The 13,261-nt window shown below is 52.8% G+C and overlaps 1 protein-coding gene across 3 annotated transcripts; it reads left to right on the top strand.

Moving 5' to 3' along the window:
• The first annotated feature begins 453 nt into the window (after window positions 1–453).
• Window positions 454–13,016, top strand: ACTL6B (actin like 6B). Of its 3 annotated transcripts, none has more exons than XR_001443772.3 (14): window positions 454–574; window positions 1,005–1,081; window positions 1,297–1,462; window positions 1,765–1,865; window positions 5,898–5,995; window positions 7,292–7,386; window positions 7,453–7,559; window positions 8,572–8,661; window positions 8,819–8,880; window positions 9,018–9,132; window positions 9,270–9,350; window positions 9,456–9,551; window positions 9,750–9,853; window positions 12,790–13,016. XR_001443772.3 is itself a non-coding variant. In NM_001266286.1 (14 exons), exons 1-14 carry the CDS (start codon window positions 550–552, stop codon window positions 12,868–12,870), a joined length of 1,281 nt encoding a protein of 426 aa, NP_001253215.1. In that variant the 5' UTR covers window positions 528–549; the 3' UTR covers window positions 12,871–12,993. The 3 variants fall into 3 exon arrangements, 2 of the variants coding, with proteins under 2 accessions (XP_028700838.1, NP_001253215.1); NM_001266286.1 differs by having other exon boundaries at window positions 528–574; window positions 9,767–9,853; window positions 12,790–12,993; XM_028845005.2 differs by lacking the exon at window positions 1,005–1,081 and having other exon boundaries at window positions 9,767–9,853.
• Window positions 13,017–13,261: the final 245 nt, after the last annotated feature.

The raw sequence follows: 13,261 nt of genomic DNA, 5'->3' as shown, positions 1-13,261 counted from the left end.
CAGGAGTTCAAGATCAACCTGAGCAAGACCCTGTCTCCATAAAAAAAATTTTTTTAATTTGCCAGGTGTGCTGGCACCTGCCTGTAATCCCTGCTATTAGGCTGAGGAGGATCGCTTGAGCTCTGGAGTTCGAGACCAGCCTGGGCAACGTAACAAGACCTCCGTTTCCACCAAAAAATTTAATAAAAACAAAAAGCAAGGGGGTAGGGACCTCATCAGTCGTCCTGCAGAGTCTTGGTCTCCACCTCTGCCCTGCTCTCCTCTCTGCCGCCCGTTCCTTAGCGACGGTCTCTAAGTCCCTGCTAGGCGCCCCCTGCCCCATCTCCTCCTGGTCGCCTAACGGAGGGTATCTTCCCCTTTAAATCCGCGGCCCCCGGTCCGGTCATTGTCTCGCCTGGCAGCCAATCGGCGGCGCCGTTGGGGGCGGGGGATCCGGCCTCCCAATTGGTCGCCGTGCGCCCCGCCCCGCCAGGGATCCCGGGAGCTGTCCGGCCGCCTCGGTGCTGATCCCGCCACCGCCCACGGGCCGCTAGCAGCGCAGAGGGCACTATGAGCGGGGGCGTCTACGGCGGAGGTGAGCGAGCCTCCGGCCCCCTGCGTTCCGAACCCGCGCCATCCATCCGAGCTCTGGGCACCCCGGGGCCTGTCACCTCCGCGCATGAACGGGTCCAGTCTCAGGCTCGGGTTCCCGCCTCCCCTGCGCTCCGTTCTCGTGCGCACCGGGCCGAACCTCTCTACCTTACAACCCACCTCCACCTGGCCCCGGCCCCTTCCTTTCCCGTCAGGAGGGTGGCCTGAGCAAGGCCAGTGGGCAAGAAGGGACCCTGGCGGTATGATGCCCCCACCCCCAGTCCCAGGACCTCAGACTCCAGGCCCAGTTCCCACCGGCTCCAGACTGGTGTTGAAGGTGGCGAGTCTGTGGCTCTGCCCTGACTTTCTCTCGGAACTACCTAGCGGGAAAAACTTCGGGGGAGGTCCCCTTACAGGCCTGTCTCCCCTCACAGATGAGGTGGGGGCGCTGGTCTTTGACATTGGCTCCTTCTCAGTCCGCGCTGGGTACGCTGGGGAGGACTGTCCCAAGGTGAGCCTTCCAGTCTCCTCTCTAAATCCTAGGGGCTCCGGACCCTTCTTCAGGCTTTCCAGTGACCCAGGGCTCTCCCAGATCGCCCAGAAGCTCTGCTGAGCGGGAATGTGGGAATAAACCCAGGGGCGGGCTGAGGACCCTGCCGTGGGGCTGGACAGGGGCAAGAGGGTGACCCCTCTCCTGCCGATCCTCCCCCAACCCTTCCCCACCAGGCTGACTTCCCCACCACGGTGGGGCTGCTGGCCGCGGAGGAGGGGGGCGGGCTGGAGCTGGAGGGGGACAAAGAGAAGAAAGGGAAGATCTTCCACATCGACACCAATGCCCTGCACGTGCCTCGGGATGGAGCGGAGGTCATGTCGCCCCTCAAGAATGGCATGAGTAAGGGGCCCCCACCCATCACCTCCTGACAGATAGGGAGCCCACTCCCCACGATCTGGGACATAGCAGCCCCCACTCCCCAAGGAGTCTTCCTTGCAGCCCCAGGGTTCTTCTCGCTGCCAGGGTTCTTCTCGCTGGGTTCCCTTCCCAGGGGCCCAGCAGGTTTCTGGGAAGAGGGGACGTTCCCCTGGGCCTGGACTCACTGACCCTCCTTTGGGCTTGGCCTTTCTCCCTCCTTTTCTTCCTGTCCCTGACCCCTGCCTGCCCTCTTGCCTTTCTCCACTCTGCTCTTCTGGCCCCAGTCGAGGACTGGGAGTGCTTCCGAGCCATCCTGGATCATACCTACAGCAAACACGTCAAGTCTGAGCCAAACTTGCACCCCGTGCTCATGTCCGAGGCCCCGGTGAGTGCCTCCTGCCTTCCCATGTCCAACCCCGATCTCCACTGCACCTGCTTCCCACCATCCACCTCTCCTCCTCTCCCCTCAAGCCACCGATGTCAGCCACTTCCCTTCCCTTTTCAGACTCCCCTCACCCATCCCAACCACTTTCCTTCCTTCCTAAGTCTCCATCCCTCCTGCTCTCTTCTTGTTCTATCTACTCTGCTGCCCTTCTCCATCTCCAAGTCCTTTTTTAATTTTTTTTTTTTTTTACACAGAGTCTCACTCTGTCACCCAGGCTGGAGTGCAATGGTGAGATCTCAGCCTCTGCCTCCCGAGTTCAAGGGATTCTCCTGCCTCAGCCTCCCGAGTAGCTAGGATTACAGGCACCTGCCATCATGCCTGGCTAACTTTTTGTATTTTTAGTAGAAATGGGGTTTTGCCATGTTGGCCAGGCTGGTCTCGAACTCCTGACCTCAGGTGATCCACCCGCCTTGGTCTCCCAAAGTGTTGGGATTACAGGCATGAGCCACCATGCCCAGCCTCCAAGTACTTTTTAGACCTTTTAACTTATTATTATTTTGGTCAACATTGGTGAGCTGGGGATGTGGGCTCACACCTGTAATCCCAGCACTTTGGGAAGCCAAGGCGAGAGGATCACTTGAGCCCAGGAGTTCGAGACCACCCTGGGCAATATGGCAAGACCCATCTCTTTTATCAAAACAATAACAATTAAAAAAATTTTTTAACTGCATTTTAAAAAATGTTCTTACCCATATCCTTATAGATTCCTCTTTATAGAAGCAACTGTTTTTCTCCTTTTTAGCTAATTTTGGGGGTATTTTCTTCCATATCTCTAATATTACACTTAAATTGCTGCCTGTGGAGTTTTTAGTTTTAGATATTATCAATGAATTTTCCACTCTAGAAAATGATCACTTAGCTCTTTTTTCCTCCCCAGCCTATGCCACAACATATTTCTATTACCCTCCTTTAAGTACAGTGGGTTTTGTTGTTGTTGTTTTTGTTGTTGTTGTTGTTTGTTATTTGTTTTTGAGATTTTGTCTCAAAAACAGGGGCTCCGCTCAGTTTATCACCCAAGTTGGATTGCAGTGGCACAGTTCTGCAGCCTTGGTCTCCTGGGCTCAAGTGATCCTCTCATTTCAGCCTCCGGAGTAGCTGGAACTACAGGCATGAGCCACCACGCCCAGCTGATTTTTAAATTTTTTGTAGAGACAGGGTTTCACCATGTTTTCCAGGCTGGTCTTGAATTCCTGGGCTCAAGCGATCCGCCCGGGTCGTCCACCCAAAATGCTGGGATTACAGGTGGGATCCACTGCACCCAGCCCAGTTGTATTTTAGACTTTGAAAGAAATCAATATTCAGTATTTACACTCTTTTTAAGTTAGAAATAATTTTAAGAGAATCTTTTGTAGAGATGGGGTCTCATTATATTGCCCAGGCTGGCTTCAAACTCCTGTGCTTAAGCGATCCTTCTACCTCAGCTTACAAAGTGCTGGGATTACAGGCATGAGTCACTGTGCCCAGCCCAAGATTTACATTTTTATTACTATGTATGTTAATCAGGTCTGAGACAGGCAATATACACTATGATCACTTTTCCTTTCTTGTGCAACTTTTTGTTTTCCTAGAACTGGAAAAAAAAAATGTGTTCAATTTTTTTTCTTTTTTTTGAGAGGGAGTCTTGCTCTGTCACCAGGCTGGAGTGCAGTGGTGCAATCTCGGCTTACTGCAAGCTCCACCTCAGGTTCAAGCGATTCTCCTGCCTCAGCCTCCCAAGTAGCTGGGACTACAGGTGTGCGCCAGCACACCCAGATAATTTTTGTATTTTTAGTAGAGACAGGGTTTCACCATGTTGGCCAGGATGGTCTCGATCTCTTGGCCTCGTGATTCACCAACCTTGGCCTCCCACAGTGCTGGGATTACAGACAGGCCACCACCCCCATCCCTGTGTTTGATTATATTTGGTCTGGTTTTCTATCTACTTAACAGTGTGAACCCTAAATTATTCATCAATTATATCTTTTGTCAAGACATCAGTTTCATTAGACATTTTATCAATTTCATCTTCTTGAAGAAATTTCTTCAGGAGCCCACTGACCTGGTCCAGTTTGCACTAGTAGCCCTCTGCCCGGGGACAGACCTGTTGTGCTGGTATTTCCCTTCACCATCATCTCATAGAATCCTTTTGCCTCTGTTCTGGTCAGAAGTTCTGTTTCCTGTACTTGACTCCTTTTCTTGACTCACTCTTTTGTTTTCATGGAGCAGGTCCTTCAGTAACTGCCTTAGAAAAGTCATGAGAGGCCAGACACAGTGGCTCACTCCTGTAATCCCAGCACTTTGGGAGGCCAAGGTGGGAGGATCACTTGAGCCCAGGAGTTTGAGACCAGCCTGTGCAATATACTGAGATCTTATTTCTACCAAAAATATAAAAATTAGCTGGCCATGGTGGTGCATGCCTGTAGTCCCAGCTACTCGGAAGGCTGAGGTAAGAGAATCGCTTGTATCTAGGAGGCAGAGGTTGCAGTCAGCCTAGATCATGCCACTGCACTCCAGCCTGGGCGACAGGGTGAGACTCTGTCTAAAAGGAAAAAAAAATTAATAATCTAAAAAAAAAATTTTTTTTGAGATGAAGTCTCGCTCTTGTTCCCCAGGCTGGAGTGCAATGGCGTGATCTCGGCTCACTGTAACCTCCACTTCCTGGGTTCAAGCAATTCTCCTGCCTCAGCATCCCGAGTAGCTGGGATTACAGGCACCTCCCACCACGCCTGGCTAATTTTTGTATTTTTAGTAGAGACGGGGTTTCACCATGTTGGCCAGGCTGGTCTCAAACTCCTGACCTCAAGTGATCTGCCTGCTCCAGCCTCCCAAAGTGCTGGGATTACAGGCGTGAGCCACCGTGCCTGGCATCTAAAAAAAAAAATTTAAAGAAAGGTCATGGGAAGTATATTTTTTGAGACTTTGTATGTCTCACCTTGAGTTGATAGCTCAGCTAGGTATCACATGCCAGGTTGGAAATCATTATTCTTCAGAATCTTGAAGGCACTTTTCCATTGTCCTTCTTCCAGCATATATTGTTGCCATTAAGAAGGATGAAACCATCTGATTTCTGATCCTCTGATGTAATGTTTTTGTTTCTGAAAGTTTATAGAATTTTTACTTTATCCTCAATGTGGCATATTTTCATTCGTGGCTCTAGGCACTTAGTACGTCTCTTCACTCTGAAAACCTATGTCTTTCAATTCAGTGAAAAAAATATTTATTTAGTTATTTATTTCTCTCCATTTTCTCTCTTGGGATTTTCTGTTATTTGGATTTTGTTGCCCCCTGAATTGGTCCTCTAATTTAATTCCCTTTTCTCTTATATTTTCCATCTGTTTACCTTTTTCCTTTGGTTTCCAAGATATTCCCTCCACTTTATGTTCCAATCCTTCTATTGAGTTTTTCATTTCTGTTCATGTAGTTTTAATTCCCACAAGCTCTTTACTTTAAAAAAATTTTTTTAAATGAGACAGCATCTCACTATGTTGTCCAGGCTAGTTTCGAACTGCTGGGTTCAAGCAATCCTCCTGCCTTGGCCTCTCAAAGTGCTGGGATTACAGGTGTAAGCCACCGTGTCTGGCCTGTGCAAATGTTTTGAATGCGTGTGTGTGTGAATATATGTGTATGTGCGAGTGCGTGTGAGTTTGTGTGTGTGAATGCAAGTGTATACGTGTGTTTGACTGTGTGTTTGCGAGTGTGTTTGAATGCATGTGTAACTGTGAGAGTATGTATAGTGTGAATGCATGTGTGTGTATTTGTGTGTGTGTATCTGTGAGTGTGAGTGTATGTGTGTTTGAGTGTGTGTGCGCAAATGAATGCATGTGTGTATGACCGTGAGTGTATGTGTGAGTGTTTAGGTCGTGTGTGTGTGCAAGTGTTTGAATGCATGTGTGTGTGTGATCGTGAGTGTATGTGTGTTTGGGTTGCATGTGCGTGGATGTGGGTCTGTGCCTTTCCCTTCTTGAATCCTCCCCTCCTGCACTTTCTCCACAGTGGAACACACGGGCCAAGCGGGAGAAGCTGACAGAGCTGATGTTCGAGCAGTACAACATTCCTGCCTTCTTCTTATGCAAGACGGCCGTGCTCACCGCGTATCCTCTGGACTGAGCTGCTCTGACTGAGTGGAGGGCAGGGGTGGGGCCTGTGCTGAGCTCAGCTGAGATGAGCTGGGGGATCAGGCCTGGTTCTCTGAAGATCAGTGTCCCAATGGGCAGACACCTCCCTCCGCCCCACTAGTGCAGAAGGCCCAGTGGACTGAGCACATCTGAGCCTGGGGTGGCCAGATCAGCGGCCCCTTTCTGTTCCCTGGATCAGGCTGAGCAGACAGCGAGCTGGGCCCTGGAGAGAGCAGGCACTGGAACTGGACAGAGGAGGGAGATATGTAGAACACTGCGGCAGTCCCTTCCCAAGAACTCCTTCAACACTGACTTTTTTTAGGATCTGCCTTACATTGAACCCTGTGCTATGCACTGGGGTGATAGTGACCCTAATTTTAGGGAATCTATAGGACACAACCAAAAATAAAGGGGCTGGGCGCTGTGGCTGGCCAGGCACAGTGGCTCACACCTATAATCCCAGCACTTTGGGAGGCCGAGGCAGGCAGATCACTTGAGGTCAGGAGTTCAAGACCAGTCCAGCCAACATGGCAAAACCCTGTGTCTACTAAAAATGCAAAAATTAGCCAGGCATAGTGGTGGGCACCTGTAGTCCCAGCTATTTGGGAGGCTGAGGCAGGAGAATCTCTTGAACCCAGAGGCAGAGGTTGCAGTGAGCGATTGCACTCCAGCCTGGGTGACAGAGCAAGACTCAGTCTCAATAAATAAATAAATAAATAAATAAATAAATAAACAAACAAACAAACAAACAAACAAACAATAAGTAAAGAAGTAACTGGGGGCCGGGCGCGGTGGCTCAAGCCTGTAATCCCAGCACTTTGGGAGGCCGAGACGGGCGGATCACGAGGTCAGGAGATTGAGACCATCCTGGCTAACACGGTGAAACCCCGTCTCTACTAAAAAAAATACAAAAAACTAGCCGGGCGAGGTGGCGGGCGCCTGTAGTCCCAGCTACTCGGGAGGCTGAGGCAGGAGAATGGCGTGAACCCAGGAGGCGGAGCTTGCAGTGAGCTGAGATCCGGCCACTGCACTCCAGCCTGGGCGACAGAGCGAGACTCCGTCTCAAAAAAAAACAAAAACAAAACAAACAAAAAAAAAGAAGTAACTGGGGTCTCAGAGCCTTTCTCCAGGAGATGAGTCATCACCAGGAGGAGAGATTTGCACACTGGGGATGAGCTGGACCCTGGCAGAGCAGAGAGTGACCAGACCAGATCTGGGCCCAGGCCCCTCATTTGCCACTGCTGTCTCTTTGACTTACCCATCCGATGCCAGCTTTGCAAACGGGCGGTCCACGGGCCTTGTGCTGGACAGTGGGGCCACCCACACCACGGCCATTCCAGTACATGACGGCTACGTCCTGCAGCAAGGTGGGGCTTCGGCAAGGGGCAGGGGCGCACCAGGAGGACGAGATCCTGACACTGCCTTCCTTCCAGGTATCGTCAAGTCCCCTCTGGCAGGGGACTTCATCTCCATGCAGTGCCGGGAGCTGTTCCAGGAGATGGCCATTGACATCATCCCACCTTACATGATCGCAGCCAAGGTGGGGCCTCTGGGGACACAGAGCTGCCACTAGAGTCCTGGCCACTCGCCCCATGGCCGTCAACCCGCTGACACACGAGATATCAGAGCAGAGAGCAGCAGGCTCCCCAGTGGGTCCTGGCTCCAGTTTCTCCTTATATAAGTGAGGCATCTGAAATCCAGACAGGCTGAGGGATACGCTGAGGTCATGGAATCAGCTAGCAGACAGCAGGATGTGTGAGGGCCAGTGTGGTGGGTTCTAGGGTTCAATATAAACCCAGGTTCAAGTTCTGCCTCTGCCGTGCAAGAGCTGTGGGACCGGCCGGGCATGGTGGCTCATGCCTGTAATCCCAGCACTTCGGGAGGCCGAGGCAGGCAGATCACTTTGAACTCACTTCGAGACCAGCCTGGGCAACATGGTGAAACCACATCTCTACTAAAACTACAAAAACTAGCCAAGTATGGTGGCACATGCCTGTAGTCCCAGCTACTCAGGAGGCTGAGACTGAAGAATCACCTGAACCCTGGAAGCAGAGGTTGCAGTGAGCCGAGATCGCGCCACTGTACTCCAGCCTGGGCGACAGAGTGAGACTCTGAAAAAAAAAAAAAAAAGAGCTGTGTGACCAATAGCATGATATCAAAGCTCCCTGGGCCTCAGTTTCCTCTTCTGTAAAGTGGAACGGTAATAGGCAGTAGCCAGGGTGCTGTATGAAGTGACACTGTGTGCTTAGCTCCGTCCTGTGCCCTCACGTGGATCGCGGCCCCCTAGGAGGCCATTCTCTGGAGATTCTGTCACTGCTGTATTCCTGGTGTTCTCCAGGTCAGCTGTATCCACTGCATGAAGGGCACACACGGAGAGAGAGGCATGCCCCATTCTCTCTCCTGTCCATCAGGAAAGGGTGAGAAACCCTCTTGCAGGCAGCACAGCAGAGCCTCCAGTGCCAGTTAGCTGCAGAGCTGGGAACAGTGCCAGGAAGGTGGGGTAGGGGTCAGGGTGGGCTAAGAAAGGGTGTTCCTACGCTTTGTCCCCACAGGAGCCTGTCCGGGAGGGCGCCCCCCCAAACTGGAAGAAGAAGGAGAAGCTCCCCCAGGTCTCCAAGTCCTGGCATAACTACATGTGTAATGTGAGCCTCTGGAGAGGGTCCCCTGAAGCCCCCTCCCCTGCCGTGAATGGGGGCGAGGCAGGGGCCTTGCATGGGAGGTGGAGCAGGGAGGGGGAGCTGGGCGGGGGGTGTTGCTCAGGAGGAACCCAGGCCCTCATCACCCTCACTGGGATTTCAGGAGGTGATCCAGGACTTCCAGGCCTCCGTGCTGCAGGTCTCAGACTCCCCCTACGATGAACAGTGAGTGTGGCTCAGGGCTGGGGGGTGGGAGAAAGGGCAGAACTGGGACTCCTGGGGTGGGCTGGGGGACTCTGGTGCTGTCCACCCACTGATCCCTCTTGAGCACCCCAGGCAGAGTCCTGCTCCCTTCTGGGCAGGGTGGCTGCACAAATGCCCACAGTGCACTACGAGATGCCCAATGGCTACAACACAGACTATGGCGCCGAGCGACTCCGCATCCCCGAGGGCCTCTTTGATCCCTCGAACGTCAAGGTTTGGCTGTGTGGCAAGGACTGGGGTGGGTGCTGGCTGCAGTCCTTGGATCCTGGGGCGTGGGGGAGGCTGGGAAGGATTGCAGGGACTGGGGGAAGGGGGAGAGGGCCCACAGCCCCAGTCACCTCTCTCTGCAGGGCCTGTCGGGGAATACCATGTTGGGTGTGGGCCACGTGGTGACCACCAGCATCGGCATGTGTGACATTGACATTCGCCCGGTGAGGCCAGGCCGGAGCTGAGGCTGGGCAAAGGGGCCCAGGGGAAGTGGGAAGGCAGGGTTGGGGGGCTGTCCCCCGTGGCTCACTCCTTCTTCCTGCTCTCAGGGCCTGTATGGGAGTGTCATTGTCACCGGCGGGAACACACTGCTGCAGGGCTTCACTGACAGGCTCAATCGAGAGCTTTCCCAGAAGACCCCACCGGTAGGAGCCCACCCCTGACCCAGTGCCCCAGAAGCCCATCCTGGCTCAGCTGTCCAGGACTGAGTCCCCCATTCTTCCCATGTCCTTCCTTCTGTTCTGTCCACCAGAGCAGAACCCCTGCCCCTGAGGCTTCCCAAGTCTTCCCCCTGCCCCCCAAGCCCTGTCCCTTCCCAGAACCTAGGTGTCTGCTTCCCCCAGCCCCTTTTTACCCCCAGAGCATGCGACTGAAACTCATTGCCAGCAACAGCACCATGGAGCGCAAGTTCAGCCCCTGGATTGGGGGTTCCATCCTGGCCTCACTGGTGAGAGGAAGGGGACCTGGCCTAGCACTGACTGTGGGGGACAGGGGAGACCCAGACAGCGCCCGCCACTTTGCCTGCCTCTTCATTCATTCATTCATTCATTCATTCAACGAACATTTATTTTTGAGAAATGTCGGTCAATGAATGTTCCCAGAAAGGTGAACAGGACACAAATTGGGGGCAGGGGCCCAGTACAGTGACCCGCACCTGTCATCCCAGCACTTTGGGAGGCTGAAGTGGGAGGATGGCTTGAGGCTAGGAGTTCAAGACCCAGCAGGGGAACATAGCAAGACCCATCTCTACTTTTACAAATTGGGGAGAAGAGGCCGCGCACGGTGGCTCATGCCTGTAAACCCTGCACTTTGGGAGGCCGAGGCGGGCGAATCACTTGAGGTCAGGAGTTCGAGACCAGCCTGGCCAATACGATGAAACCTTGTCTTTACTAAAAATACAAAAAATAGCCAGGCGTGGTGGTGTATGCCTGTAATCCCAGCTATTCAGGAGGCTGAGGCAGGAGAATCTCTTGAACCCAGGAGATGGAGATTGCAGTAAGCTGAAATCGTGCCACTGCACTCCAGCCTGGGTGACACAGTGAGACTCTCTCTCAAAAAAAAAAAAAAAAAAAAAAAGGAGTAGAGGGACAGGTAGTTGGAGAGATTGGTCAGGATGAGATTTTGGTGAGACACCCACTGTGTTCAGTCAGCAGAGGGGAGACCCTGATGGTTTGGGGCAGGGAGTGATGTGGCAATGCAGGCATGATTGGAAAGACTGCCAGGCATGAGTCTTTGGGGTTGAGGTGTGAGCTGGGGTCAACAGGACCTTGCAAGGAGGCTGTTTCAATTGTCCTGGAGTCATAGCATGGGTAGCAGTGGGGATGGGGTAGACAGCAAGGGGCGACTAGCAAAGGAGGCAGGCAGATTGGTTCTGGAGCAGGAGGTGGTAAGTTCAGTCTGGACCTGCTGCTGGGGTGGAAGGAAGGTACTGAGCAGGGAGCTGGAGTTGCAACCCGCATCTGGAGCATATCAGTCACACAGAGGGGACAGTGAGGCCATGACAGACAAGGAGGACATCCACGAGAAAGGAAGTCCCCTAGGGAGACAGAAACTAGGGTCAGAAAGACAGAGGCTGGCAGTCTGAAATTAGCTTAGGGCTGGAGCATGTCAGCCACACAGTTCTTCTGTTTTTTTCCTTTTTTTTTTGAGACAGAGTCTCACTCTGTCGCCCAGGCTGGAGTGCAGTGGAGCAATCTTGGCTCACTGCAACTTCTGCCTCCTGGGTTCAAGCGATTCTTCTGCCTCAGCCTCCCAAGTAGCTGGGATTACACGCGTGCACCACCATGCCTGGCTGATTTTTGGATTATTAGTAGAGACGGGGTTTCACCATGTTGGCCAAGCTTGTCTCAAACTCCTGACCTCAAGTGATCTGCCCATCTTGGCCTCCCGAAGTGCTGGGATTACAGGTGTGAGCCACCGTGCCTGGCCCAAAATTAAGTATTAATAATATATCCTGGCCAAGTGGAGTGGCTCATGCCTGCAATCCCAGCACTTTGAGAGGCCAAGGCGGGAGGATCACTTGAGCCCAAAATTTCTAGACCAGCCTGGTCAATAAAGTGAGACCTCATCTCTACAAAAAATTTAAAAAGCAGCTGGCAATGTGGCACATACCTGTAGTCCCACCTACTTGGGAGGCCAAGGTTGGAGGATCACTTGAACCTGGAAGGTTGAGGCTGCAGTGAGCTGTGCCACTACACTCCAACCTGGGTAACAGAGCGAGATCCTGTCTAAAAAAAAAAAAAAGAAAAGAAAAAAATTGGGTGTGTATTTTCCACTTGGAGCATGTCTCAATTTGGACCAGGGCTGGTGAGCCACAGGAGGCTAGTGGCCACTGCCTTGGATAGCACATGTGTGTAGGGTGAGAAAGATCAAAGAACCCCAGGCATAGTAGCTCACATCTGTAATCCCAACATTATGGGAGGCTGAGGTGGAATGATTACTTGAGCCCAGGAGTTTGAGACCAGCCTGGGCAACACAGTGAGACCCCATCTCTACAAAAAATAAAAATTAGGCTGGGCATGGTGGGTTATGCCTATAATCCCAGCACTTTAGGAGGTCAAGGCGGGCAGATCATCTAAGGTCAGGAGTTTGAGACCAGCCTGGCCAACATGGTGAGACCCTGTCTCTACTAAAACTACAAAAATTAGCCGGGTGTGGTGGCAGGTGCCTGTAATCCCAGCTACCCAGGAGCCTGAGGCAGGAGAATCGCTGGAACTTGGGAGGCAGAGGCTGCAGTGAGCCGAGATCATACCACTGCACTCCAGCCTGGGCAACGGAGCAAGACTCCATCTCAAAAAAAAAAAATTAAAAATTAAAAAATTAAAATTAAAATTAAAAAATAGAGAGAGAAGGGACACTCTGAGATGCTCATTGCAGGAACCCTCATGGGGTAAGTTGTGACGCTGAAGGCTTCAGATGGGGTGCCACAGTGTTGGAATGGTGAGGTGGAGGGAATATCTTCCTTGGGAAAGAGGGAGACTAGTGGTGTTCCGAAGCCCTGATGGAGTGAGGAGAGGACACCTGGTGGGGAAGGACTGTGTGTGTGTAGGGGGTGTTGAGTGCTGGGTGCAGGCTGGCTTGCCCGGGGCTGTGCGTGCCATCCCCCCAGCTCAGGAGCAGAGCCTAGCTCAGGGCAGAGACTGCTGTTCAATAAATACTTGCTGAATGAATGAATTATTGATTTAATGATATGAAGAGGATACTCTCCCTCTGAATATGAAAGGGGACAGACAGAGGAGGGGAGGATGAGGTGGGGAGAGGTTTCAGAGGGATGTGAACCCAAGGGGTGGTCGGGGCCTGTTGGAGGGTTCCCAGGGGCTGCACCTGCCGGTCCACACCTCCCTCCAAGGCCACCCTGACCCTGATATTGCCCCCTCCACCCAGGGCACTTTCCAGCAGATGTGGATCTCCAAGCAGGAATATGAGGAGGGCGGGAAGCAGTGCGTGGAGCGAAAGTGTCCCTGACGGCGCTCCTCCCCACGCACCTGCTCCCAAGCTCAGCTGGAAGTCCCTTAACCCCATGCCACATCGCCCCCTCCTCTTTCCCTCTTGTCTTCGTAAATGGTGATGTTTCTGGGTTGAAAGAAGTAAAAATGTTTTAAGAAAAAAAAGAGTTTGGCCTCCGTGGGGTGGGGAGTGGGCGGAGGGGTCTGGAGGGAGGTGAGGGGAGGGAGGGTCACTGCTACACCCATGCCGATCCCACAATGGGCGCTGAGACACAGCCCCAGGGGCCATGGATTCCTCAGGTTTCCGAGGGGTTGTGACCCAGGGGAGGCCACGCGACGAAGACTGAGGGTCGGGGGTGTTGCTGGGGGGTAACAGTTGTGGTGGGAGGTGGGAGGGGCTGCAGGCTGCA

This window comes from Macaca mulatta, chromosome 3 (genome assembly GCF_049350105.2).
Source record: "Macaca mulatta isolate MMU2019108-1 chromosome 3, T2T-MMU8v2.0, whole genome shotgun sequence".
Taxonomy (NCBI): domain Eukaryota; kingdom Metazoa; phylum Chordata; class Mammalia; order Primates; family Cercopithecidae; genus Macaca; species Macaca mulatta.
This window is presented reverse-complemented; position numbering and strand designations above follow the sequence as displayed.